We start from the raw sequence: 27,590 nt of genomic DNA, 5'->3' as shown, positions 1-27,590 counted from the left end.
GTGATACACAGGACCCAAGACGCAGAGATACCAAATAAAGATTTTATTAAATCAAAAATAATAATAACAAAATCAACAAAAATAGTAAACAAAAACAGATAGAGTGAACCCCGATTGGAGCTGCTGAGTTCGCAGGCAAAAAAGGGGGAAAAACCAAACAAAGTCGGGTGGAGTGGCAAACCCTGGTCGCTGGTGCTCGGGAAGATTGCGCTCTCCACTGTGCTAAGCCGGCAGTAGAAAACAATGGCGACTATGCGCTTATAAAGCATGATAGGAGCTGCGCGCCGAATTAATAAAACCGGGATCAACCAAAACCGAAACTCGGCGCTGTTCGGTTCGGGAAAGCAGATGGGAATGGGGACCAGACGCTTATCACGCTCCCCGAGAAGGGCCGGTCGGCAGGGAAAGAAAAACCGCGTTAGGTTTAAGCCGCCGATGCGGGACTCCAAGACAATCGTTTTTGCCCGCTAGACTATGCGGCGAAACCGAAACGCACTACTGTGCAGTTCGGGGAAGCAGATCGGAACTGTCACCAGATGCTTATCGCTTTTTCTGGGAGGGGCCGATCTGTAGGGAAAAAGAAAGAAGGCACGTTAGACACGGCGTGATTCGAACCGGCGTTGCGGGACTCCAATCCAATGGTTCTACCCGCTAGGCTACGCCGGTCGAGCGAAGACCATGTGAACGGTGGCCTAAGAGTACAGTGTCATTGAGGGGTGCTGCTAATATTAGCCACCTGCTAACTAAGCAGGCAGTGGTTAATGAACACGCCAAAATAACCACAGCGCGAGGGCTGCACGAAGTCACACCAGCCCTGTTGGCGCTCCGGGGTACCTGCTTTCCCTACAAAGGGGCGCGCTGGGGCAGCAACCAAAAACAAACAAAAGGTGCGACAACCTGCATCTATGCACCGCCTGCTTAAGTAGGCAATGAGCAGCTGCAGTTTGTCAGACCTCGTTAGTGCACCTGCTATTTAATGCCTTTGTAAGCGGTGTTCTGTAAAGCCTGCGACATCGGGAAGCAGGGGTAAGTTCAACCGACGCCGCAGACACCTTACATTGGGTGTCTTAACTTTTTCCTTACAATCAATTTCCATTTTTGTTCATTACATTTTACAACTTGTGTTTAAAAGTAATTATTTCAGTTTTATTTGTTTAGTTATATAAGCTCCATCTCTCAATACTGTTCAAATAAAGCTCAATGAAGCTTATTTAATTCTATACAAATTTTTACAGTAACAGTTTTTTTGTTAACTGTTAACAAGAGCCACCGTAGTTGACCAACATATTTATTTTTACATTTTAAAAATCATCTTTCTATGTTTTTGTAATATTTTGTTTTAGTTTTGCCCCTCTCAGTTTTTTTTCTGTCTTTTTACCCATTTTACCCATATTCATAAATATTTGTTCTTAAGAGAACTTCAAAGGCAATCATTTCCAAACAGATAGAGTTTTTCTCCCTGCCTTGCAGGGCAGGACTTAATTCCACACCTCTAAAATGTGCAATTACAGGCAATTTTAGTCTCCACCAAATAGGATTTAGTCATCCACAGTTTCAGGCAGTATGGTGGTAAGTTGAGCTCTATAGAGATTTCTAGAATCCTCATTTCATCTCCAGTTTTCTCTCTGATATAAAGGTATCTGCATGCAAAATGAGCACACAATTTGAAATGAAGGACCAGAAATATATTTTTTAGGCACAAGTACTTTTTGTAATACTATATTTGTAACGTATTTTTTGTCCAATAATCCAAAAATGGATTATTGCCTATCTATACTGCCAAAGGTACATGGACAAGTTTGTTAGAATCCAATGATGCTGATAATACTAAAAAACAACACTTGATACACAAAAAGTATATTTTTACTTATTTGTGCTATCACTAAAAAATAATCTATGATTACATCTAAATAAAAGATTAATACATTAATATAAACAATAGTGTAAACTGATCAGCCATAACATTAAAACCGTGCACCTACTTGTTTCTACACTCACTGTCCATTTTATCTTTGCATGCTTTTTTTAGCCTGTTTTCACCCTGTTCTTCAATGGTCAGGACCACCACAGAGCAGGTATTATTTAGGTGGTGGATCATTCTCAGCACTGCAGTGACACTGACATGGTGGTGGTGTGTTAGTGTGTGTTGTGCTGGTATGAGTGGATCAGACGCAGCAGCGCTGATGGAGTTTTTAAATACCATGTCCACTTACTGTCCACTCTATTAGACACTCCTACCTAGTTGGTCCACCCTATAGATGTAAAGTCAGAGGCGATCGCACATTGCTGCTGTTTGAGTTGGTCATCTTCTAGACCTTCATCAGTGGTCACAGGACGCTGCCTACGAGGTGCAGTTAGCTGGATATTTTTGATTGGTGGACTATTCTCAGTCCAGCAGTAAAAAAAACACACTAACAAACCACCACCACCGTAGTCAGTGTCACTACAGTGCTGAGAATGATCCACCACCCAAATAATACCTACTCTGTAGTGGTCCTGGGAGAGTCCTGACCATTGAAGAACATCATGAAAGGAGGCTTAAAAAGCATGCAGAGAAACAGATGGACTACAGTCAATAATTGTAGAACTACAAAGTGCTCATATATGGTAACTGGAGCTGATAAAATGGACAGTGAGTGTAGAAACAAGAAGGTGGTTTTAATGTTATGGCTGATCAGTGTATATACATCACCAGTAACACAGCTTTAGAGAAAAGTAAGTTTCCAGCAAAGAAGCAAGCTGTGATGTATATAAAAAATGCTTACAAGGCACAGGTAATTTTCAAGGTTAGTTCTGTACCCTCTCTGCCAGTCAAAATGGACTCGACTCTTAACATGGGTCAGGTGCCAAACTACTTCAGCAGCTGCCACATTATACCATATATTTTTGATTGGATGCATTATGCAACATGCAAGATATATTTGAATATGCAGGATCACCTTTAGCATGCCTATGTGTCTTTTTCTTCTCCTTTTTTTTATGCATTTATCCTTTTTCCGATTTTTAGCGCGTCCAATTTTTACCCAGTTGCATTATTCTTCCTCTCTACTGGTGCTGACCTCCGCCCTGATTGTGGAGAGCAAACCGACACACGCCCCCTCCGACTGGTGAGCAGTAGTCGACTGAATCTTTTTACCTGCGCAAGGCGAGTTCATATGCAAATCAGCCTTGTGCACGGAGAGCCACACCCTGATCAGCATTCTTTTTCTACTCGCCATCTAGATGCCATCAATCAGCCAGCATAGGTCTTAATTGCACCAGTTATGAGGTCCCTGTCCGGCTCCCTCCCTGGATGAACAAATGTTGTTTATATAGCCGCCCAGCCTAGCCGGATGGCAGAGCTGAGATTCGATACAATGTATTCGAAATCCCAGCTCTGGTGTGCTAGCGTGTTTTACTGCTCCACCACCTGAGCGCCCCTTCTCCTCCTTTTTAAGGTATTTTTCCTTCACATCATCTCAGTCCAACTATCATCTTTGAACAGCAGCTAATACTTCTGAAGTGAGCTTTATTTTACCACAATTAAAACAAAAAATTATTTGAATCTAAAGTGGTCAAAGACCCAATTATTTTTGTGCCACAAGCTAGCTGATGGCTATTAAAAAGTAGCTGATTGAGGTAAATGATATGTGGTGAATAAATATGGAATTCATTTCAACCCTTTGTGGTTATAACATCATCCACATCCACATCAACCACAAGTCTGGTTAGCATTTTCAAACAATGTTTTCTTCTCTTTTTTGAACTTCATTTCGTTAACAGTATTGTAGCAGAAATGTGGGAGACTGGGCTTAAATGGGACATGGTTTGTTTTGGATAATGATGGTAAATGGCTGGTGATTGCAGACAGGATGTTGGAATAATCTGCACTTTGTTGTATGGCACTGATTACTGTAGAAACAGATTAATCATAAGCATTTGTCTAAAAACTGTACAGGCACATGTGCCAGTGTGTACACATATTATGTTCAATTTTCAGCACTTCAGCTTAGAAGTACTACAGTGGTCTCGTGGGAAAGCTATGATTTCTAATGTTAAAATTTTAACTCGTTTAACACTGAAAATATTCAATCAAACAACCAAAATTCTTTTGTTTTTACCTTGTTAAGTGACCTAAATCTTTAAAATGTTTTGCTATTCAATCTAGTTCTTTCTGAGGTATTTTTTTTATCATATATTTTTACTGTATGGTCTTAAGGTGAGTAGCACTTAAGAGGGTAGCACTGTCACCTCACAGCAAAAAGGTCCTGGGTTCAAGTCCCAGGTGAAGCAGTCCATGTCCTTTCTGTGTGGAGTTTGCATGTTCTCTCAGTGTCTGTGTGGGTTTCCACCTGAAGCTTTGGTTTCCTCCCACAGTCCAAAGATATGCAGTCAGGTTAATTGGAGCTACTAAAAAATTGTGTGAATGTGTGTGTGTGTGTGTGTGTTTGCCCTGTGATTAACTGGTGACCTGTCCGGGGTGTTTCCAACCTTTCGCCCAGTGAGTCATACCCACCGTGACCCTGAAAAAGATAAAGTGGTGGTAAAACAAACACTGACTTAATTAATGTATGGTCTCTATTAATGGTTCAGTATATTAGGTGGTTAAGATACTGAACCATTGATTAGTAGGTTGCTGGTTTAAGTCCCACCAGTGGCTAGTGTGCTATTACATTGTTGGGCCCCCTGAACAAAGCCCTTAACACTTAATTGCTTGCACTGTATTCAGTCAGGGCAGCACAGTGGCTTGGGTGGTTCGGGTCCTTTCTGTGAGTTTGCATGTTTTCTCTGTGTCTGCGTGGGTTTCCTCAGGGAGCTCTGGTTTCCTACCACAGTCCAAAAACATGCTGTCAGGTTAATTGGAGACACTGAATTGCCCTATAGGTGAATGAGTGTGTGTGTATGTGTTTCTGCCCTGCGATGGACTTGTGCCCCGTCCAAGGTGTTACTGTGTGCCTTGCGCCTATTGAATGAATAAAGTGACCCTGATTGGATGTGTTTAAGAAAGTGAGTCATTTTCATTCAATTCATTATCTTAATATAGTAAGCTATTAACTATATTATATGCTACTCTTAACTGCAAAAGGTATGAATAAATAAGTACATAAGTAATAATTAATTAATAAAACACTGTTGAAATTGTACATATAAAAATTTATATTTTAATAAATGGAAAAAACTAAATCATGGCAAATAATGCCATATAATTACACACATCACAGTCAAGCTAATTATGTTTGTGAACTTTTCAAATGCAAATAACAATAAATATAACAAAAATGTAATATAACAATGTTAATAAATTATTACATGCAATTGTTTTATCTAGTGATTCTCTTAAAATTATAATTGGACTCCATGAAGACTAGAGACCAAAGAGTCCTTACATAAATAGGGGTATCAGTGTAAAGGGAGTCACTGAAAATCTTTCTGTTATGCTGGGGGTGGGGTTTAAAAGAATGTTAATAAAAAAAAAAGCAGTGATTGAACTATTTTTGTTTATAGTTGCTATCAAAATTAGTCTGCCCTTTATGCAAAATATAAATATCAGCAAAATGTATAACCTTTCAGCTGTTTAAAATAAACCAGTAAATAAGAACAAATAGCTAAGCCCAACTAACATAACAAGTGGTTTCTCCAAATGTAACGCTTGAGATAAAACACATTACATAACTGCACTGGCTGGGGATTTTTTGACTGAAGTTTAATTGCATGTTAGAAATATGGAGTTGTCAAGAGAGTTGTCTAAAAATTGATTTGCACAAACAAGGCAAATACACTGAATGTGTTTAGAGATATAGTTGGAAGCGTAGTTTGCAAGATCAAAGTTAAAGGAACATTACCTGGACATGGCTGAAAGAGAATGTAATCACCTGATGCCACCAGATTCAAAACAGGTGATCAAAATCCTTAAGTGCCAGCAAAAGACCTGCAGCAATATTTGGTGGCAGTGGGCACTGAGGTTTCAGGTTGCACAGTAAAATAATACCTGAATGTGGCAGAAAAAGGAAGCAATCACCGGCTGCCACCAGATTCCGGAGGAGGCAGGTGGTCAAAAACCCTTGAGTGACTGCAAAAGACCTGCAGCAAGATTTGGTGTCAGCAGGCACTGAGGTTTCGATTTGCACAGTAAGGCACATAATAAACTAAGGTCCTCATGCCAGAACTCTGAAGACATTTACTTCTACTGACCCAGAAGCACAAGAAAGGTCAGCTCCAATATGCTCAAAACCATATAAATATGCCACAGAGGTTTTGGGATTCTGTTTAGTGGAGCGATTAAGCAAAACTGGAGCTTTTCTGGTCTAGTGATAATACAGTTTAAGTCAAGCATTTATAACAAACATTAATTCCAGAAACCTTTATTAAAAATGAATAAGTGGATTTCCCAAGTCAGCAGACCAGTAATCATCCAGTTTCATGCTTTCACTGCCCATAATAAACAAGACCTTTAAATGCTTTTAGTTTGTCACTTGTCACTTTGAATGTATCATTATTTCACTTGACTTCAGCTTGAGTGTATTTATGAATGTTTTTCCACAACTGATTAATGGACTTGTTATATTATCCTAGGCATAAAATATTGGCCCTGGGGTTTCATGCTCAACCCTGTGGGTTGCCAGTAGTTTGTTCAACCCATATTGTTTCATCTCTTGTCTCTTGAAATGAGCCCACACCACACTCAATTATAGTGTCTGATTCTGAAACTGAAGATTCAGATTCAATTCACTTTTGTCCTCTTTCTCATTATCTCCATCTGACACCTCATGTTGTTTGCCCTCCGATTTCATTTCATCAATTATCCTCAACATAATGCCTTTCATCTGATAATACATTATTCAGTTTCAGATATCTACAATTGAGTTTTGACTAGTAACAATTACATTTTGACTAGTCAGAATGACAACTCAATGTATCAGCATTTACAATATTACTGGTAAGAAGAGCAATTAAAGATATCTACAATTACATTTTGACAAGCTAAATGCCATTTAAGATATCTCGAATTATGTCACTGGATTCACCATATGCAGAGTTGCAAACCCTAAATTTTAAATAAAGACATCTCTATGGCTAGTCAAAATGACATTTTCAGGTATCTGAATTACAGACAGTACATGCATTTGGCCCTGTCCTATATGTTGCCACTGGGTCGTTGTAACTGTAGCCTGTAGATTTTTTGGGTGGCTAAAATGGGTGGAGCACTAAAAGAGTTAATAACATGAGAATGTGAAATAGACTGACCTGACATTGCATACAGACCAATGCCAAGTGTTTACCCTGGATAGTACAACCCCAAATAAAAAAATGGGACAGTATGGAAAATGCAAAGAAAAAAAATAGCTTCCAAAAAATTTTACTTTTTGTCATTGTAGACAGAATAAACCGTATTTTGTGTTTTGTCTGGTCAACTTCATTCATATTTCAGGCCTGCAACACGTTCCAAAAAAGTTGGGATGGGGGCAATATAGGGCTAGTAATAAGGCAATAGGTAAATAATAATGTAATTTTAAATAGGTGATGGCATCAAGTGATTGTAATCATGCGTTGGTACAAAAGCAGTGTCCATGAAAGGCTTTTAGAAGCAAAGAGGGCAGAGGATCTCCAGTTTGTCAACAAATATTTAAGAAAATTATTGACTTGTTTAAAATAATGTTCCTCAAAAAATAAGATTAAAAGAAATTTGCATATGTCTTCCTCTAGTGCATAATATCATTAAACAATTCAAGAAATTTGGAGGAATTTTAGTGCGTAAAGGGCAGTCCAAGCTGAACACCCATGATCTCTGATCCTTCTGACAGCACTGCATCAAGAACCATAATTTATCAACAGCTGATATAACTACGTGGGCAAGAGATTACATTGGCAAACCTTTTTCAAGCACTACAATATGGAGTTACATTCACAAATAACTGTCGTAATGAGCTAGCCTTGTTTAGCTTAGTTAGGCTTGTTAGCCTTGTTTAGCTTAGTTAGCCTCGTTAGCCTTGTTTAGCTTAGTTAGCCGTGTTTGCTCTGTCGTGTCTTATCATTAATAAACCTCAGTTTGATTCATCTCTGCATGTGTGTCCACCCCTCTTGTCTCGTGTAGCCCCTTCGTGACAATAGCACTTACAGCTTTGCTGTGCAAAAAAGAATCCTTATGTTAACCCTGTCTAAAAGCAATGTCGAGTTCTCTAGGCTCAGAGGCATATGGGATGGACCATCACACAATGGAAATGTGTATTGCAGTCAGAGGAATCACTATTTTAAATTTTTTGAGGAAATAAAAAGGATACTGTGTGCTCCAGACCAAAGACACAAAGGAGCACCTATACTATTATCAGCAACAATTCCAGAAGCCAAGGTCTGTCATGGTATGTGGTATTTTACACTTCTGTGATGGAAGCATTAATGCAGAAAAGTACATTGAGATCTCAGAGCGCGATACAGTATACTGTGTACCTTTAAGACGATATCTTTACCAGGGACATCCCCGTATTTTTAACAAGACAATTCAAAATCACATGCTGCACACATTACAAAACTGTGGCTGTAAATGAAAAGGATACAGGTACTTGACTGTGGCAACATCACCACAAATTAATTAATTAATAATCACCATTATTAATAAAGAATCTTTGTTGTTGCATCTGCAAATGTGAGACAGGGTTGTATTGTGCACAATGGAAGCTGTATATCAGAAACATCCATATATAATGCTGACTTTTTTGGGTTTAAGCCCAACTAAAATGGACTGGTAAACAGTGGAAAGGTATTGTGGTCTGTTAATCTTTTTATATTGTTTAAGGGACTAATGGGCATATAGTTCTTTAGGCCAGACACGGTTATGGTAAGGGGGTGTAATAGGTAATTTATATTACTTTCTGGGTGATGCCCTTCACTGCTATTGGTTTATTTTAAGTTTGTATTTTAGTATTTTCTAAACACCAAAGTATGTTTAAATGATTATGTTTCTCTCTATTTGTCTATTTTTTATAGCATAAGTATTTCAATGCTGTGCTCATCAATGAGGTGGATGAGGCAGGGAATAGCCTGGAGCTAGGTGGAGAGTTCATCCTGCAGCCAAATGACCATTTTAACAACCTGTCAGTTAACCTCAGCCTCAGCGTGGTCCAGGTCCCCACCAACATGTACAACAAAGGTAGGTTTAACAATTAAAATGCCTTGTAGTGGTTTGTATGTATACACTCACTGTCCATTTTTTTCAGCTCCATTTACCATATACAGTGGGGCCAAAAAGTATTTAGTCAGCCACTGATTGTTCAAGTTCTCCTACTTAGAAAGATGAGAGAGGTCTGTAATTTTCATCATAGGTACACTTCAACTATGAGAGACAAAATGAGAAAAAAAATACAGGAAATCACATTGTAGGATTTTTAAAGAATTTATGTGTAAATTATGGTGGAAAATAAGTATTTGGTCACCCACAAACAAGCAAGATTTCTGGCTCTCACAGACCTGTAACTTCTTCTTTAAGAAGCTCTTCTGTCCTCCACTCGTTACCTGTATTAATGGCACCTGTTTGACCTCGTTATCTGTATAAAATACACCTGTCCACAGCCTCAAACAGTCAGACTCCAAACTCAACCATGGCCAAGACCAAAGAGCTGTCGAAGGACACCAGGAAGAAAATTGTAGACCTGCACCAGGCTGGGAAGAGTGAATCTACAATAGGCACGCAGGTTGGTGTGAATAAATCAACTGTGGGAGCAATTGTAAGAAAATGGAAGACATACAAGACCATTGATAATCTCCCTCGATCTGGGGCCCCACGCAAGATCTCATCCCATGGGGTCAAAATGATCATGAGAACGGTGAGCAAAAATCCCAGAACTACACGGAGGGACCTGATGAATGACCTGCAGAGAGCTGGGACCAAAGTAACAAAGGCTACCATCAGTAACACACTACGCCGAGAGGGACTCAAATCCTGCAGTGCCAGGCGTGTCCCCCTGCTTAAGCCAGTACATGTCCAGGCCCGTCTGAAGTTTGCCAGAGAGCATATGGATGATCCAGAAGAGGATTGGGAGAATATCATGTGGTCAGATGAAACCAAAATGGAACTTTTTGGTAAAAACTCAACTCGTCGTGTTTGGAGGAAGAAGAATGCTGAGTTGCATCCCAAGAACACCATACCTACTGTGAAGCATGGGGGTGGAAACATCATGCTTTGGGGCTGTTTTTCTGCAAAGGGGACAGGACGACTGATCCGTGTTAAGGGAAGAATGAACGGGGCCATGTATTGTGAGAATTTAAGCCAAAACCTCCTTCCATCAGTGAGAGCATTGAAGATGGAACGTGGCTGGGTCTTCCAGCATGACAATGATCCCAAACACACCGCTCGGGCAACGAAGGAGTTGCTCCGTATAAAGCATTTGAAGGTCCTGGAGTGGCCTAGCCAGTCTCCAGACCTCAACCCCATAGAAAATTTGTGGAGGGAGTTGAAAGTCCGTGTTGCCCAGCGACAGCCCCAAAACATCACTGCTCTAGAGGAGATCTGCATGGAGGAATGGGCCAAAATACCAGCTACAGTGTGTGCAAACCTGGTGAAGACTTACAGAAAACGTTTGACCTCTGTCATTGCCAACAAAGGTTATGTTACAAAGTATTGAGTTGAACTTTTGTTATTGACTAAATACTTATTTTTTCACCATAATTTACAAATAAATTCTTTAAAAATCCTACAATGTGATTTCCTGGATTTTTTTTTTTTTCATTTTGTCTCTCATAGTTGAAGTGTACCTATGATGAAAATTACAGACCTCTCTCATCTTTCTAAGTAAAAGAACTTGCACAATCAGTGGCTGACTAAATACTTTTTGGCCCCACTGTAGAAGCACTTTGTAGTTCTACAATTACTGACTGTAGTCTACATATCTTTTTAGCCTGCTTTCACCCTCTTCTTTAATGGTCAGGACCCCCACAGGACCACCACAGAGCAGGTATTATTTAGGTGGTGGAGCATTCTCAGCGCTGCAGTGACAATTACATGGTGGTGGTGTGTTAGTGGGTGTTGTGCTGGTATGAGTGGATCAGACACAGCATCGCTGCTGGAGTTTTTAAATACTGTGTCCACTCTATTAGACACTCCTACTTTGTAGATGTAAAGTCAGAGACGATCGCTCATCTATTGCTGCTGTTTGAGTTGGTCGTCTTCTAGACCTTCATTAGTGATCACAGGACGCTGCCCATGGGGCACTGTTGGCTGGATATATTTTTGGTTGGTGGGCTATTCTCAGTCCAGCAGTGACAGTGAGGTGTTTAAAAATTCCATCAGCGCTGCTGTGTCTTATCCACTCATACCAGCACAACACACACTAACACACCACCACCATGTCAGTGTCACTGCAGTGCTGATAATGATCCACCACCCAAATAATACCTACTCTGTAGTGGTCACATTTTGTAAAGTGCAATAAAACAGGGGTAAAATATTAGTAACAAAAAAATACATAGATTATTTAAGTTACACATTTTGACACAATAAGCAAGTAAACAGGATATCATGATTGGGTGTAATGGAAATATCCACCAAAGGTTCAGTCTTTGCAGAAATGGGTTGTGGCTCAGCACATTTTGCCAATCTTTATTAGATAATTGTCAGTAAGTTAAAAAGAAAAGTTCTCAGTACAATATTAAAAGTAATTTAGGTCTTTCACAGTTTATCATACTCAAAACAATATTATATATCAAAACATATTAAAACAATTTCTGTGAGAAATCTCAGTACGTCTCAGCCACTTCTGTTGAATGTGTTTGACCTTTAAGCCCTTACGTGTGCTGTGGTCAAATGAGTCCACACTTTAACTTCAAGCTCATTGTGCTAAAGATGAAAGTGGCCAATCAGACTTATATCAGCAAAAGGTGCCAAAGCCAAGATCTATCATGGTCTCAGAGTGCACTAGTGTCCATTGCATGGGTGAATTGCATATGTGTGAAGTTACTATAATGTAAAATTTAGAGAGACATATGCTGCTGTTAACACACTGTCTTTTCCATAAAAGCTTGTGGTTATTTCAGCAATGCCAGGTCTGATTCTGCATGAGCTACAACTGTGAGGAAAACTATCTGTTGACAACGAGTGTGTCTGTGCTGTCTTTTGTTAAAAGAGTGTGAAGTGTATGAAAAGGAAAATCAGTCAACGTGACTTTTTAGCAGCTTTAGTCCTGTGTCAAGTTTCACTCAGAAATGTACATTGAGATCTCAGAGCGCGATACAGTATACTGTGTACCTTTAAGACGATATCTTTACCAGGGACATCCCCGTATTTTTAACAAGACAATTCAAAATCACATGCTGCACACATTACAAAGCTGTGGCTGTAAATGAAAAGGATACAGGTACTTGACTGTGGCAACATCACCACAAATTAATTAATTAATAATCACCATTCTTAATAAAGAATCTTTGTTGTTTTATGGTAGCAACATACAGTATACTGTGTACCTTTAAGACGATATCTTTACCAGGGACATACCCGTATTTTTAACAAGACGATTCAAAATTCAAAAAATCTACTTTGTAAAACTGCAACACTTAGTGCAGTCTGTTCCCAAAGGATTAAAAAGTGTAATTAATAGGAAGGTTGATATAACACCATGGTGAACATACCTCTTTCCCACCTTTCCCACCATCAAATACTAAATGTGTTTTTATTTACAAAATACACTGACCAAGCATAAGGTGCAGTAAAACAGACAACGAATGAAAGAATGAAAACATTGGAATAAATTATTGGAACATCGTTTCTCTGTCCTTTTCATTAGATAAATAAAGATTAAAGATAATAAACAAATTACTGCTTCTTATTTTAATTACATTCATTAAAATGTTCCAACTTTTTTAGAAATGGGGTTTGTATTTGCCATTTTTATGGTAGAAACGGTGGTTTAAAAACTGCATGAGATAGAAACCTTGAGAAGCTTAAAAGATTAACACATCCTCCTCTTGGCGACCCTATGCAGTGACTTTTCACACCAGGTACAGATACTTAGTCTGTACTCAGTATTGATTTGAGACTCATTTTGGAAAAGTGTGTTATCAAAGCAGGTTTGTTTTCATACAGATGAATATCTTCCGGACTGTGGTTTGTACTAAATCATTGTCAAGTCAGCTGGGCAGGAAATATTTGCCTAAAGGTAGATAATAGTTAATCTTCTTATCTCCTTATAATCTCCTTAAATAATCCTTATAATCTCCTAAAAATAGTTCATTTAATTACATTTGTGTTTAATGTCTTATTTATGTCATATGCAGCACAAAAAAAAAATATATTGTTTCATTGGTTTGTTAGTGTCATAAGTAGTGTAAGCTGACCAATTACATTACTTTATGTTGTGCCTTAATTTAATTAAAGCAAACCCCAGAGCTCAATTTTTGTGTCTCTAGATCACACCTGAGCTCAAAAACTGTTTTTGTATGTGCACAAATGAACTAAAATCAGGCTCAAATGGACCTAGCGGAAACGTGTCTGCTGCGGGCACTGCCAATTATGCCCACTAGATGGCACCCAGCCAACCGGTGGCAATGCAGAGTTTCAAACCGAGGAGTTCAAAATCTCTGCGCTGGTGTGCTAGCAGAATATCCCATATATATATATATATATATATATATATATATATACAGTATATATATATATATATATATATATATATATATATATATATATATATATATATATATATATATATATATATATATATATATACATATAATAAAATAATAATGCAATATTTGTGCATTCACTAAGCACACTAGAGGGAATACACACTTGATGGAAACACCAAGCAATGGCATTCCATCACACCTTTAGCCAGAGACAAATACGGGCAGTTTTAATTAGCCATTCCACTTGCATTAACACCAGACATGGATTATATCTACACAGGCATGTGAGGAACTTGGCAAGGATCAGACCCAGGTTCTCAGGAATGATGGTGCTGGACAGCACCCAGTTTAACTGGTACCCCACTGTTTTAAAAAGCAGTTTTATAGCTTTCTAGTACTTGAGTTCACAATTACCAATTACAATTATCTGTAGAATGCTTATGGTTTTGTAATGGGATTTCAAGCAAGTTTATAGTCAGGTTTACACAGACTGTGCCAGTGACACACAGCCCCAAAACATGATTCACCATGCTATTAAGTCTTGGTCTTCTTTTTTATGTGCACTTTGAACACTACAGTGGCCTTTTTCAAATTGTTTGATTTATTTATTTTCAGTGTCTAATTTTTATTTATTAATTTATTTTTTAAAACAGGAACTTAATGTTATGGAGTTCTAAGCGCATTTTTGACAGAGGCGCCAGGTATAATCCTACACCTTAGTATAAAAGATGAAATTAACTGCAAAGGAGTTAACTATAAAACAAATAAGGGTTAAAAATAAATAAAAATTAAACTAAATTTAATTTGGAAAAAAAAAAAAAAAAAAAAAAAAATATATATATATATATATATATATATATATATATATATATATATATATATATATATATATATTATTAATTTCTAAAGCTTTATTATAACACCAAGCATTACTGCAGTCCTACTGCAGGTTCTTGTAATGAAATCTGAATGTAATGACTACTTGATAAAGTAGTCAAACTTGATAGCAAATGGACGAAAGTGGCAGCTTCAGAAACCAAAATGCAGCTACCATTTACCGAGTTCCTGAAAACAATAACTGAATCCTTCAATGCAAACCCATTCTCTAAATTAATCCTGTCCATCTTTACCATTAACAATGACAATCTCAGCATTTCTGACACCTCCAGCTCCCTCTCCTGTCTTTTTATTAGTGTCACCACCTCCAAGCCATACAACATACTGTGGCAGGCCTCACTGCTGTCTTGTTAATACTCTGGCAGATCCCCTCAAATCACTCTTGCCACTCTACGCCACTCACTACACCCTACCTGCACTCTTTTTTCACTTCTCTACCACACTCTCTGTTACTTTGTACACTCGACTCCAAGTATTAACTTCTTTGCACTTGCACTTTTCTACTTTTCCTTCGTCTCTTAATCATTTTTACAAAATACATCATCTTGGTTAGAGTAAGACCCATTTTCGCTGTGACTAGCAAGTAAAAAGTTCTTACTGCATAATTCTGTCATTTCCTATTGCCATCCTTTTAATGCAATTTAAGCAATTTATTGTTGTTGATGTGTGATGTGGGAAATGTTTTCTTGATGTTTACTTGTAACCTTTCTTTCTTTCTTTTTTTTTTTTAACAGACTCAGCAATAGTAAATGGGGTATACTGGTCAGAGGCCCTAAATAAGGTGTTCGTTGATAACTTTGAGAGAGACCCATCTCTTATATGGCAGTACTTTGGCAGTGCCAAAGGCTTCTTCAGACAGTACCCAGGTATGTTGAATATGTTATGCACACTCTGAAATTAAACACTAAAATGTACTTTTTTGCCACTGGGGATGAATTCTCATGGATACATTTGTTGTATCTGCAGTTTAATACATTTACATAAAAAAATAAAATATTGTATCATAAGCTATTTTGATGTACATAATACATGCTTATACTTAGAATTACTTATTGTACCTTCCCATATAAATTTACAAACTAAAGGTGCAGAATGTCCCCGTAATTGTACCACCAAGCAACAAAAATGTGTAGTTTTGACATTTCTGTATTATTTATGTGATAAAGAATATAGTATGTGAATGCTACATAGCTAAGAGGTTTAGATACTGGACTCTTTATCAAAAGGACTGGATGAAAACCCTTTGATGCACAACCTGGGTCAAAAGTGACCCAACTGAGTTTTTGCAATAAATTAATTTTGTCATTCAAGCTTCCATTAATTCCTCAATTAACTTGTTTTTGATCATCACAAATCCTTATTTCAGTTTTATATATTTTTTTACTTTTTTAATAAAAATCATTTTTGTATCACTACCCTTCTAATGCACAACATGGGTCAAAAATGACCCTTATGTATTTACTATGGAATTTGACAGGAACTACTGACATTTGTAAGTGTTTGTAGTCAAAAACATATTTACTGATCTTTTGAAAGACAACCAAATATTAGGCTCTTGAATCTTGAATATATCCAATACTATTTGCTTGCTAGCTGTTTACATATTCTAGTATAGATAGCTTTTATAAGCTAAGACAGTAAATACATGAATAACTGACTAATGTGCATATGAAAATATTCTTGAATGGATGAATATGGGTCATTTTCCACCCATGTCGTGCATTAGAAGGGGTTTGCTTAGCTTGTGCATCAAAGGGTTAATACATTTAGTGGCACCAGACAAGCAAACATTCATTGCACTTCATTAAAAAATAAACAATTTTAACTATGTAAAGGCAACTAGACATTATGACCAAAACAACAAAACCACAAATTCTAATCAGTATAAACAACAAAAGACCATATTAAAAAAAAAATAAAGTAAATAAATTATGTATCCAGCAAAAAAAAAAAGGTTTTATGACTGCAAAGGCTTTTCAAATATGAACAGATTTTAAATTTAAATCAATATTATTTTCATTCCCCTTATGCACTTTATTGTGCTGTGGATTTGATTAGACATAATTGTCATTTTTAATCCTGGACAAAAAATGAAAATGAAAAAAAGGTTCTAACAACAACCCATTGGTCAAAAATTATGGTCTAAAGATACATTTATACAGTGGGGCCAAAAAGTATTTAGTCAGCCACTGATTGTGCAGGTTCTCCTACTTAGAAAGATGAGAGAGGTCTGTAATTTTCATCATAGGTACACTTCAACTATGAGAGACAAAATGAAAAAAAAAAAATCCAGGAAATCACATTGTAGGATTTTTAAAGAATTTATTTGTAAATTATGGTGGAAAATAAGTATGCCCCAAATGCCCCGACGGAACGCAGATGGCAGGATACGCGATGGACTTGTGGGGGAAGTGGAGGGTCGTGTGCCTGGCACCTCTTTCGTTGGAGGACGTAGAGGATGTTTATCTATTCGGAGCTTTGATTGTGGGGTTTTTGCTGATTGGATTAGGCTTCGCCCTGCTGTATCGGGAAATTAAAAGAGTTGGGTCAGTTGTCAAAGGTCCCCAGAAACTGCCCAATTTGATTGATATGGTTGGCAGAGCCGTTGGAACTCAGACTGTGCGCAATATGGATTTCATCTTGGAGAAACTTACGGCTTTGCGAAATGAGGTGAACCAGAGACGCATTATTAATTCAGAGAGTTCGTGTTGCAATTTTGATAGTGCTCAGACAAAACAAAAGTCTTTTCTGCTCTTGGCTCCCCTGTTATCAGCAACGGCCTAGCTGATAAGGAAATTCCTCCAGAGGACTTGTTGCTATGTACCTACCCTGCCTCCACTGACTGTTTTCATTCTGGGCAGTAAGAGCTGAAAACAGCCATGTTATCGCAAACTTTGTACAGACTTTTTCTTGCTGCGGGAATGGAGAACTGTCTGGACTCTTTCCAACCCAAATCCAACGTCTCCACTCTAGTTTCATCTAATTTTAGCTTAATTCCACCAATACAGTAGTTGGTTACTTTTCCGATCCCCCCATCCCTAACCCGTGGCTAGTTGTGTGATGTTTTTACATGTGCTTGTGTGCTGTATGGGGCTGTTTTTTTCGTGTTACCATAATGTGCTCCTAAAGGGAGCACAATCTGGTTGCTGTTTTTTTTATCCCCTTCTTTCCCAATGTGTTCATTATTTCTTGATTCTGCGAAAGATGGCGCCGGTGAGGTCGGCTGCCGTCACGACTGCTCCGACAACTACTGTGGCGGATTAGTCACTAAAGCATTTCACTGCTAGTTGTACTGTGTGTATGACCATGTATGTGACAAATAAATCTTTACTTGACTTGACTTGAAGACCAAAGAGCTGTCGAAGGACACCAGGAAGAAAATTGTAGACCTGCACCAGGCTGGGGAGAGTGAATCTACAATAGGCAAGCAGGTTGGTGTGAATAAATCAACTGTGGGAGCAACTGTAAGAAAATGGAGAACATACAAGACCATTGATAATCTCCCTCGATCCCGTGGGGTCAAAATGATCATGAGAACGGTGAGCAAAAATCCCAGAACTACATGGAGGGACCTGATGAATGACCTGCAGAGAGCTGGGACCAAAGTAACAAAGGCTACCATCAGTAACACACTACGCCGAGAGGGACTCAAATCCTGCAGTGCCAGGCGTGTCCCCCTGCTTAAGCCAGTACATGTCCAGGCCCGTCTGAAGTTTGCCAGAAAGCATATGGATGATCCAGAAGAGGATTGGGAGAATATCATGTGGTCAGATGAAACCAAAATGGAACTTTTTGGTAAAAAGTCAACTCGTCGTGTTTGGAGGAAGAAGAATGCTGAGTTGCACACCATACCTACTGTGAAGCATGGGGTTGGAAACATCATGCTTTGGGGCTGTTTTTCTGCAAAGGGGACAGGAAGACTGATCCGTGTTAAGGGAAGAATGAACGGGGCCATGTATCGTTTTTAAGCCAAAACCTCCTTCCATCAGTGAGAGCATTGAAGATGGAACGTGGCTGGGTCTTCCAGCATGACAATGATCCCAAACACACCGCTCGGGCAACGAAGGAGTGGCTCCGTAAAAAGCATTTCACGGTCCTGGAGTGGCCTAGCCAGTCTCCAGACCTCAACCCCATAGAAAATTTGTGGAGTCCGTGTTGCCCAGCGACAGTCCCAAAACATCACTGCTCTAGAGGAGATCTGCATGGAGGAATGGGCCAAAATACCAGCTACAGTGTGTGCAAACCTGGTGAAGACTTACAGGAAACGTTTGACCTCTGTCATTGCCAACAAAGGTTATGTTACAAAGTATTGAGTTGAACTTTTGTTATTGACCAAATACATATTTTTTCACCATAATTTACAAATAAATTCTTTAAAAATCCTACAATGTGATTTCCTGGATTTTTTTTTTCTCATTTTGTCTCTCATAGTTGAAGTGTACCTATGATGAAAATTACAGACCTCTCTCATCTTTCTAAGTAGGAGAACCTTCACAATCAGTGGCTGACTAAATACTTTTTGACACCACTGTATATATAAAATAAGATTTAAATGTTATGTTTAGTTCTCCAGTCCTTTTTTCAACATATTAGTGCAATTTTGCCTTTGCCTAGGAGGGTACACTTTATCACCTGTTATAATAGATTTTTTTTAAATAAATGTAAAAATATAAATAAATAAAAACGTAACTCTCTTATTCACAAAACTGTTCAGACTCTTTGCTCTGACATGTGTCAGGAATTAGAGTTTACCTGTGCAGTTTGGCTTGAATGGACATGTTGTTTGGAAAGGTACACATCTGGTTCTTAAAGGTTTAACAGGTTACACTGTGTTACACAGGTTACAAACCACAAAGTCCAAGGAAGTCTAAGGAGATTAGAAAATCTGTTGGACAAACAACCACTTTTTAGTAGATGTACAGTAAGTGGCAGCATGAAAGGTCTCAGACTGACAATAGACAAAGCAGACAGTCACTTTTATACTGGAAACACTGGGAGATAACTTTTTATCAGTAATGCCTCAAGTACCAAACAAATACTAATCAGCTTTGTTTAATATATTTAGTTGCACTGGAGCAGCTTCTTCAATCACGAGTACAAATGAGCAGATGATTCCAGATCAAAGGTCTATTCCAAATGTCATTAAGTGGTCCAGACAAAGCCCAGATTTAATCCCCATTGAATATCTGTCACATACTCTTGAAGCTTGAAGAGACATATTCAAGGAGATATGCAGCTGTAATTGATGCCAACATGGCATCAACAACATAATGAGTTAATAGTCTTTTGTGCATATAAGTGAATTTTAAATAATTTTTTTGAAACACTCTAAAAATATGTAAAAAAAGTGTAGATTAATGGGTGAAATGGCAATAATATCCATTAGATAGATATCCATTAGATAATGCCCTTCAAATCCTTCAAAGTTCTAGCAGATGTGGGTAAGAGTAAGACAAAAAATATTGTAGAGAATTGAACTAAATTTGGATTTCTTCTTGGATGCTTTCTTCTTACTCAATGATTACATTTTAATTATGCAAGATATTTTAAGTTTATAAATAATTGTGATAATGTATACATGGACAACTAAAATAGCATGCACTGGATTTTTTAATAGGTATTAAGTGGACACCAGATGAACATGGGGTTATAGCATTTGATTGTCGGAATCGAAAATGGTGAGTATAGTTACGTTTGTGTTTTTACGTACGTGTTTTTAACCTAATGACTATATATATACTTGTGTGTATGTACAAAGTTTGATTTGAGGAAAATTTTTTCTAATACAACATTATCAGGCAAGTTTATAATATAACACAACAATCTTCTTTTTATGTATGTATGTGTGTTTGTGTATAGGTACATACAGGCAGCTACATCTCCTAAGGATGTGGTGATCCTAGTGGATGTGAGTGGCAGCATGAAAGGTCTCAGACTGACTATAGCCAAGCAGACAGTCTCTTCTATACTGGACACACTGGGAGATGATGACTTTTTTAACATCATTGCTGCAAGTATCAAACAAACACTAATCAGCTTTGTTGCTATAAGAATTATTTTGTAAGATTGCTCTGGAGCAGCTTCTTTAATCACTGAGACAAATAGGCAGCTGATTGCAAATCAAAGGTCTATTCTATACTGAGTTTATTCAGCTGTCTTATCTGAATTTATGTACACAAGCAGAATATTAATAATCAATTCCAGGAGAGAATGCTTTAGAAAATTCAGGTAGCAGTTTAAATGACTCAATGTACACTACATGGTCAAAAGTATTCAGATACGATTCAATACGTTTATTGTTTAAGCTTTCCTTCATGTTTTTTATAAACCTTGGTTTGTGCACAGAGGCACAGTAATGCTGAGACAGGATTTCAACTCTCTAAATTGAGAGACATATAATTTCCTTTATATAATTGATTTATTACACCTGTTAGCAATTGTTGTGGCTAAAACACCTGAATACAAAAGTAGAAGGGGTGTCCCAACACTTTTGTCCAGATTGTGACTGTAACAATTCCCAAAATAAAGAAATAATTAACTAACACTTAACTATTGAAACCTCATGAACAAAAAACAATAACAAATACCAAAACAAAAATTGTCGTAGGACTTACGTAGTATGAACAATAGACATAACTGACATGTCAGCTACACTGTTAAATTACTGTAGGATTTACAGTAAATATCTGACAAAGGTTGCCAATGATCCACTTCAAAAAGTGTTTGTAAGTGTAATGATTTTAGGGCTAGACGAGACAAGAGGGGCAGACACACATGCAGAGATGTAGATGTAAACTTTAAACAAGACTTCTAAACATGAACATTAGCAAACTAACAGGAGCAAATGGACGGGAGAAAACGGAATTTACATGAGCAAGATAACTAAAGTCAAACTAAACCAAAAGAACATGAGCTAGGACCAAACCAACATGGCAAAGGTAATATCAAAACAGTCTCCACTATAGATCGCTATAGATCATTATCAGGAGACCAATCATAATAAGGGGTGTTGGCTTGAGATTGGAAACAAATAGTCCTCCAACACAGGCCCAGAGACCCAGAGGCCCGATTCGTGACAGTAGTAAAAATAATTATAGTATATTAGCATTTACTGTTTATTTTCTGTGACTGTTAATTTTAGTTTAAATGTTACATTACAATTAATAATATTAATTGTATTATTGATAATATGACAATACAACAGATTTTACAATATAGGCTTTAAAACACATGTTTTTCAGATGCAATCAGATGCAACAATTTACTTTGGTTTATATTCTTTAAAGCTTAAACAATTACTGATATGTTTTAAGTAAACTATACTGCTCTAAAAAAAACCTCTCGAATTCAAGATAAAAAATTCAAGTTTAAAATATTTACTATATAATTTGTGTAATTTGTTGAGAACAAAATGATGTAACAATTGTCAATGGAAACCAAAATCATCAACCCACTGAGGCCTGGATCACACCAAAAATCTAAGTAAAAAAATGCAATCACAGGCTGATCCAATTTTCATGAATTTGATCATGGCAACTCATAATGTGCATGGCCCTGACACTCTCTGGGCGTGGTTCTGATGATACAATTAATAGTGTCCTGGAGGATCTCTTCCTAGACCTGAATCAGGGCATTAGTTTTCTCCTGCACAGTCTGTGGTGCTACTTGGCGGCATCGGATACACTGATACAGAACATCCCAGAGATTCTCTGGGATTCAGATCAGGGGAATGTAAGGGCCTGTGAATGGCCACATGAGCATGAGTATTGTCCTGCACCAGAAGAAACCCAGGGCCTGCTGCACCAGTGTAAGGTCTAACAATGACTCTTAAGGATTTCAGCCCAGTACCTAACAGCAGTCAGGGTATCCTTGGCTATCACATAAAGATTTGTGTGACCCTCCAAGAATATGTCTCCTCAGATCATCACTGACCCACTTCCAAACCACTCATGCTGGATGATATTGCATTTTGTAAGGGTCTGGACATGGTCCTCCCTTTGGTCACATAAAATACAAATTCACTGCATCACCGCAACCCTGATCATGGAAAGACAGACTACTAATGGTGAATAAATGGATAACTTATTTATACAGTGTTCAAATTTTGATGCAACACTAATCCAAACAGTACTGTAGTAGAACCTGATACACATTTATTTTCTTATATGGCTTGTTTCAGCAGCTTTGTTTTTCAATGGTCTGGTAACTAGAGACACCTAAAGTTGGTCCTATTGTGTATCACAAAGTTTGCAATTATCTGCATTTCTTTACATCTTTTTTTTTTTTTGTAAAGAGAGACGTGTGATTGGGTCTTCAACATAAAAATCTATTGTTCACTGATGCAGTCTTTGCCAACACACCTATTTGCTATTCATTATGCAGCCTATAATTTCTTTCGCACATGATGCATGTGTGTGGGAGGATGCAAATACAGCTCCACATGTCTAACTACAATATGTTCATTAGATTAAGCAACAGGTTAAACACTAAGTGGATCCATTCTGGAAAAAAATGAAGCTTTTGGAAGGTTGAGTGGGTGGCACGCAGCAACCCACCTAGCATGCTGTGAAACAGCTTTGCCAAATATGTACTTCACAAGACTTCGAAAGGAGTCCTGTGGTATCTGATGCCATAACCTTACCTGCTAATCCTACATTCTGTTTTACGTTGCAAGGGTGTTCCTACTGTGTATCCATTTTATTCTAGTCAGGGTTGTGTTGGGTCCAATTCATTAGGTGAAAGGTGGAAAACACCCTGGAGAGGTTGCCCACACACATTTTTACACCCACTCACACTTAGAAAAAAAATGAGCTAATATAAATTGCCCTCCAAGACTTTTGGAATAATAATCTGTGGACAGATGGCACAAAGGTGGAACTTTTTGGAAGACATGTTCTTGTTGCATCTAGCATGAAGCTAACACCAAATTGCACAAATGAGAACATCATTCTTATGGTGGTGGTAATGTGATGGTCTAGGGCTGCTTGGCTTCTGCAGGATCTGGATGACCTGTTAAAATTAATGGATTTTTTAGTCATAGCTGAAGTATAGCAAAATTATTATAGCTATAAATCTCTCCCACATATAGTTTTAATTATTTATTATTTTAGGTTTTATAAGACAGACAGAACATATAGAGCATACTACAACTACAAATCAGAAAAAGTTGGGACAGTATGGAAAATGCAAATAAAATAAAAACACAGTGTTCCTTACATTTACTTTAACTTTAATTTGATTGCAGACAGTTTGAACCTGATATTTCATGTTTTGTTTGCTCAACTTCATTTCATTTGTTAATATACCTCCATTCCTGTATTTTAGGCCTGCAACACATTCCACAAACAGTTGGGACGGGGCAATTTAGAGCAAGTAATGAGGTGAAAAAACTAAATAATGATGTGATTCCAAACAGGTGATGTCAGTGAGGGCCAGTGATAGCTCAGTGGTTAAGGTACTGGACTAGTAAACAGAAGGTTGCCGGTTCAAGCCCCGCCACCACCAAGTTGCCACTGTTGGATCCCTGAGCAAGGCCCTTAACCCTCAATTGCTCATTGTGTAAGTCCCTTTGGATAAAAAGCGTCTGCTAAATGCTGAAAATGTAAATGTCAGCAGGTAATCATGGTTTGGTACAAAAGCAGCATCCAGGGCAAAGATGACCAGAGGATCTCCAGTTTGTCAAAAAATGTATGAGAACATTATTGAAATGTTTAAAACCAATGTACCTCAAAGAAAGATTGGAAGGGATTTGCATATTTCTCCCTCTACAGTGCATAATATCATTAAATGATTCAAGGAATCGGGAGGAATTTCAGTGCGTAAAGGCCAAGGGCGCAAGCCTAAGCTGAACACCAGTGATCTTCGATCCCTCAGATGGCACTTAATCAAGAACCGCCACTCAACAATAGCTGATATAACCACATGGGCAAGGGATTACTTTAGTAAACCTTTGTCAAGCACTACAATACAGAGTTACATGCACAAATGCCACTTACAACTGTTCTGTGGAAAAAAAGAAGCCTTATGTTAACCATGTCCAGAAGCGGCGTTGACTTCTCTGGGCTCAGAGGCATCTAGGATGGACCATCACACAGTTGAAATGTGTATTGTGGTCAGATGAATCAGCATTCCAGGTCTTTTTTTGGAAAAAATGGATGCCGTGTGCTTCGGACCAAAGATGAAAAGGACCATCCAGACTGTTATCAGGAACAAGTCCAAAAGCCAGGTTCTGTCATGGTATGGGGCTGTGTCGGTGCCCTTGGCAAAGGTCATTTACACTTCTGTGATGGTGAATGTGTTGCAGGCCTGAATGTGTATTAATAAATGAAATGAAGTTGACCAGACAAAACATGAAATATCTCAGGTTCATCCTGTCTGTAAGCAAATAAAAGTCAAAGTAAATCTAAGAAACTCTGCATTCAAAATTTCCTGTGCATTTATTAACATATCTCAGCTTTTCTGACTTTTGTTACTTAGACTTTAATGTCCACACCAAGTAGAATATGTTATGTCTTTGGCTATATCTAAACTATGACATAGCTCAAGTAGTGATGTTTTTAATGGAATTAGGATGAAACTGATGTTGAGTGTTGGTGAATATATTAAAGTAAATACCAACTGACAAAACATAAAAAAAAAGATTTAAATGTAATATAGATTGTAAAAAGGAGCAAAATACGAAATAATTCAACTTAAAACAGAGGATAAAAAGCAACAAAGCTAAAATATTTAATTCTAATTCTTAATGCACAATAGATTATTAGTGCAGAACATCATGTCCTACGCCAATTAGATCACATTTGAGTGAATATATTAGACTTGCAAAGGGGTCTATTTACTACTCAACCATCCTCCAAACCACTATATTATCACATCTTTGTTTGGTGGTCTTTGATGGGTTTTTAATATCCCCATTTTGTCCAGGTTTAATTTGCTATGCTTTACGGTAACATAAATCTTTATCTTATGTTGGCATTTTTGTATATAGCAATGGCTATTGTATCTGAACAGAGGCTGATGTGTACAAATGTTTTAACATCAGAATCACACTTGCAGTAAAGTAAGCATCACGTTTTACAACAATATTACACCAGTTTCACCAGCAAGGTAGGAAAGAACAGCATTGTTTTCTCAAGTCTAATTTCTATTAACAGTATTATCAGGAAAAGCCAGGCAAGGGAGTGGGTTAAGCATTGGGGTAATGGTTGGAGCGATAAGGAAAAGAGGAAAACTAGAAGCATGTAAAAAATAAAAGAAATAAAGGAATTAGAAGAGAATACTTGTCAAACATGGGATCTGTGGCAAAAGGAAATTTGGTGTTGATATGCATACACCGCTCAGACATAACATTATGACCACCTTCCTAATATTGTGTTGGTGCCAAAACAGCCCTGACTCATCAAGGCATGGACTCCACTAGACCCCTGAAGGTGTGCTGTGGTATCTGGCACCAAGATGTTAGCAGCAGATCCTTTAACTCCTGTAAGTTACGAGGTGGGGCCTCCATGGATCGGACTTGTTTGTCCAGCACATCCCACAGATGCTCGATTGGATTGAGATCTGGGGAATTTGGAGGCCAACCATTCCTGAAACATTTTTGCTTTGTGACAGGGCGCATAATCCTGCTGAAAGAGGCCACAGCCATCAGGGAACACCGTTTTCATGAAAGGGTGTACATGGTCTGCAACAGTGCTTGGGTAGGTGGTACGTGTCAAAGTAACATCCACATGGATGTCAGGACTCAAGGTTTCCCAGCAGAACATTGCCCAAAGCATCACACTGCCTCCGCCGGCTTGCCTTCTTCCCATAGTGCATCCTGGTGCCATGTGTTCCCCAGGTAAGCAATGCACGCGCACCTGGCCATCCACGTGATGGACCCCTTTTGATAGATACTGACCACTGCAGACCGGGAACACCCCACAAGAGCTGCAGTTTTGGAGATGCTCTGACCCAGTCGTCTAGCCATCGCAATTTGACCCTTGTCAAACTCAAATCCTTACGCTTGCCCATTTTTCTTGCTTCTAACACATCAACTTTGAGGATAAAAAGTTCACTTGCTGCCTAATATATCCCACCCACTAACAGGTGCCGTGATGAAGAAATAATCAGTGTATTCACTTCTTCTGTCAGTGGTCATAATGTTATGTCTGGTTGGTGTATATATTATTATTAAAATCAAATTTTGTTCTTTTTTGATATTTGATGTGAACATTAACTGCAGCTCTTGACATTTTTCTAATGACTAATTATAATTACATTTATTCATTTATTTATACTCAACTACCTGAACTTGATGCTGCTGTATTGAACTTCAACATATTTCCTGTTAAATTGTAAATAATATTAGATTTGTTTAGAATGATGTGGCCATATTGTATATTCTTAAATTATTTTTCAAATTTAACTTTGTTGTTAGTTACACTTCTAGTTAAAAATAATTTGCTGTAAGTAATTTTGTACCTTCTTTACTCTTCTTTCATGTGCAGTACAATGAGGAACTGCGCTATGTGGAGCCATGCCTGAATGGTACTCTGGTGCAAGCTGATGTCACAAACAAAGATGTAAATATATTTTTTTATGTTTTGCAATCACAATTGTATAACAGGTGAGGGAATGATGACTGGGTAAAAGTAGAATCTACCAAAGAATCAGTCTTTAGAAGCGGAGATGGGTGGTGGCTCTATTGTGTATTCCAAACTTCATGAGAGAATCATTAATCAGTTTAATTGAGGTTTTTCATCATGTACTGAACATAATATTGTAAAAACATTGTGAAAATCCAGAAAAATGTCAGTCTGTGTAGGGCAAGGCTGAAGAGCGTGACCTTCAAACCCTCAGATGATGTTGCATGAGAAACCATTAAGCTTCTGTGTTAAATATAGCTACATTGGATGTCAGCTCATCATCTAAAACTCAATCCCAGCAAGACAGAGCTGTTGCTCATTCCTGGAGATCAATCTCCAACCCAGGACCTCATCTCTCTTGATGACTCCCAGATCAGACCATCTGATAAGGTGAGAAGCCTTGGTGTCGTCCTGGACAACCAGCTGACCTTCTCTCGGTGTGTAGCCAACATGACGAGATCGTGCCGGTTCCTCCTCTAC

The 27,590-nt window shown here is 38.0% G+C and overlaps 1 protein-coding gene across 1 annotated transcript in view; it reads left to right on the top strand.

The window, feature by feature from the left end:
• The window catches only part of cacna2d3a (calcium channel, voltage-dependent, alpha 2/delta subunit 3a), a 313,706-nt gene that overhangs the window by 115,073 nt on the left and 171,043 nt on the right, over positions 1-27,590 (top strand). The window contains exons 6-10 of the mRNA XM_062999198.1: positions 8,962-9,124; positions 15,222-15,353; positions 20,105-20,165; positions 20,347-20,497; positions 26,973-27,047. Of these exons, the coding sequence (XP_062855268.1) occupies positions 8,962-9,124; positions 15,222-15,353; positions 20,105-20,165; positions 20,347-20,497; positions 26,973-27,047 (582 nt within the window). The remainder of the gene's footprint in view (positions 1-8,961; positions 9,125-15,221; positions 15,354-20,104; positions 20,166-20,346; positions 20,498-26,972; positions 27,048-27,590) is intronic.

The sequence above is a fragment of the Trichomycterus rosablanca genome, chromosome 7 (assembly GCF_030014385.1).
Source record: "Trichomycterus rosablanca isolate fTriRos1 chromosome 7, fTriRos1.hap1, whole genome shotgun sequence".
Lineage (NCBI taxonomy): Eukaryota > Metazoa > Chordata > Actinopteri > Siluriformes > Trichomycteridae > Trichomycterus > Trichomycterus rosablanca.
The sequence above is the reverse complement of the archived record's forward strand: the minus strand, read 5'-3'. Positions and strand labels throughout refer to the sequence as shown.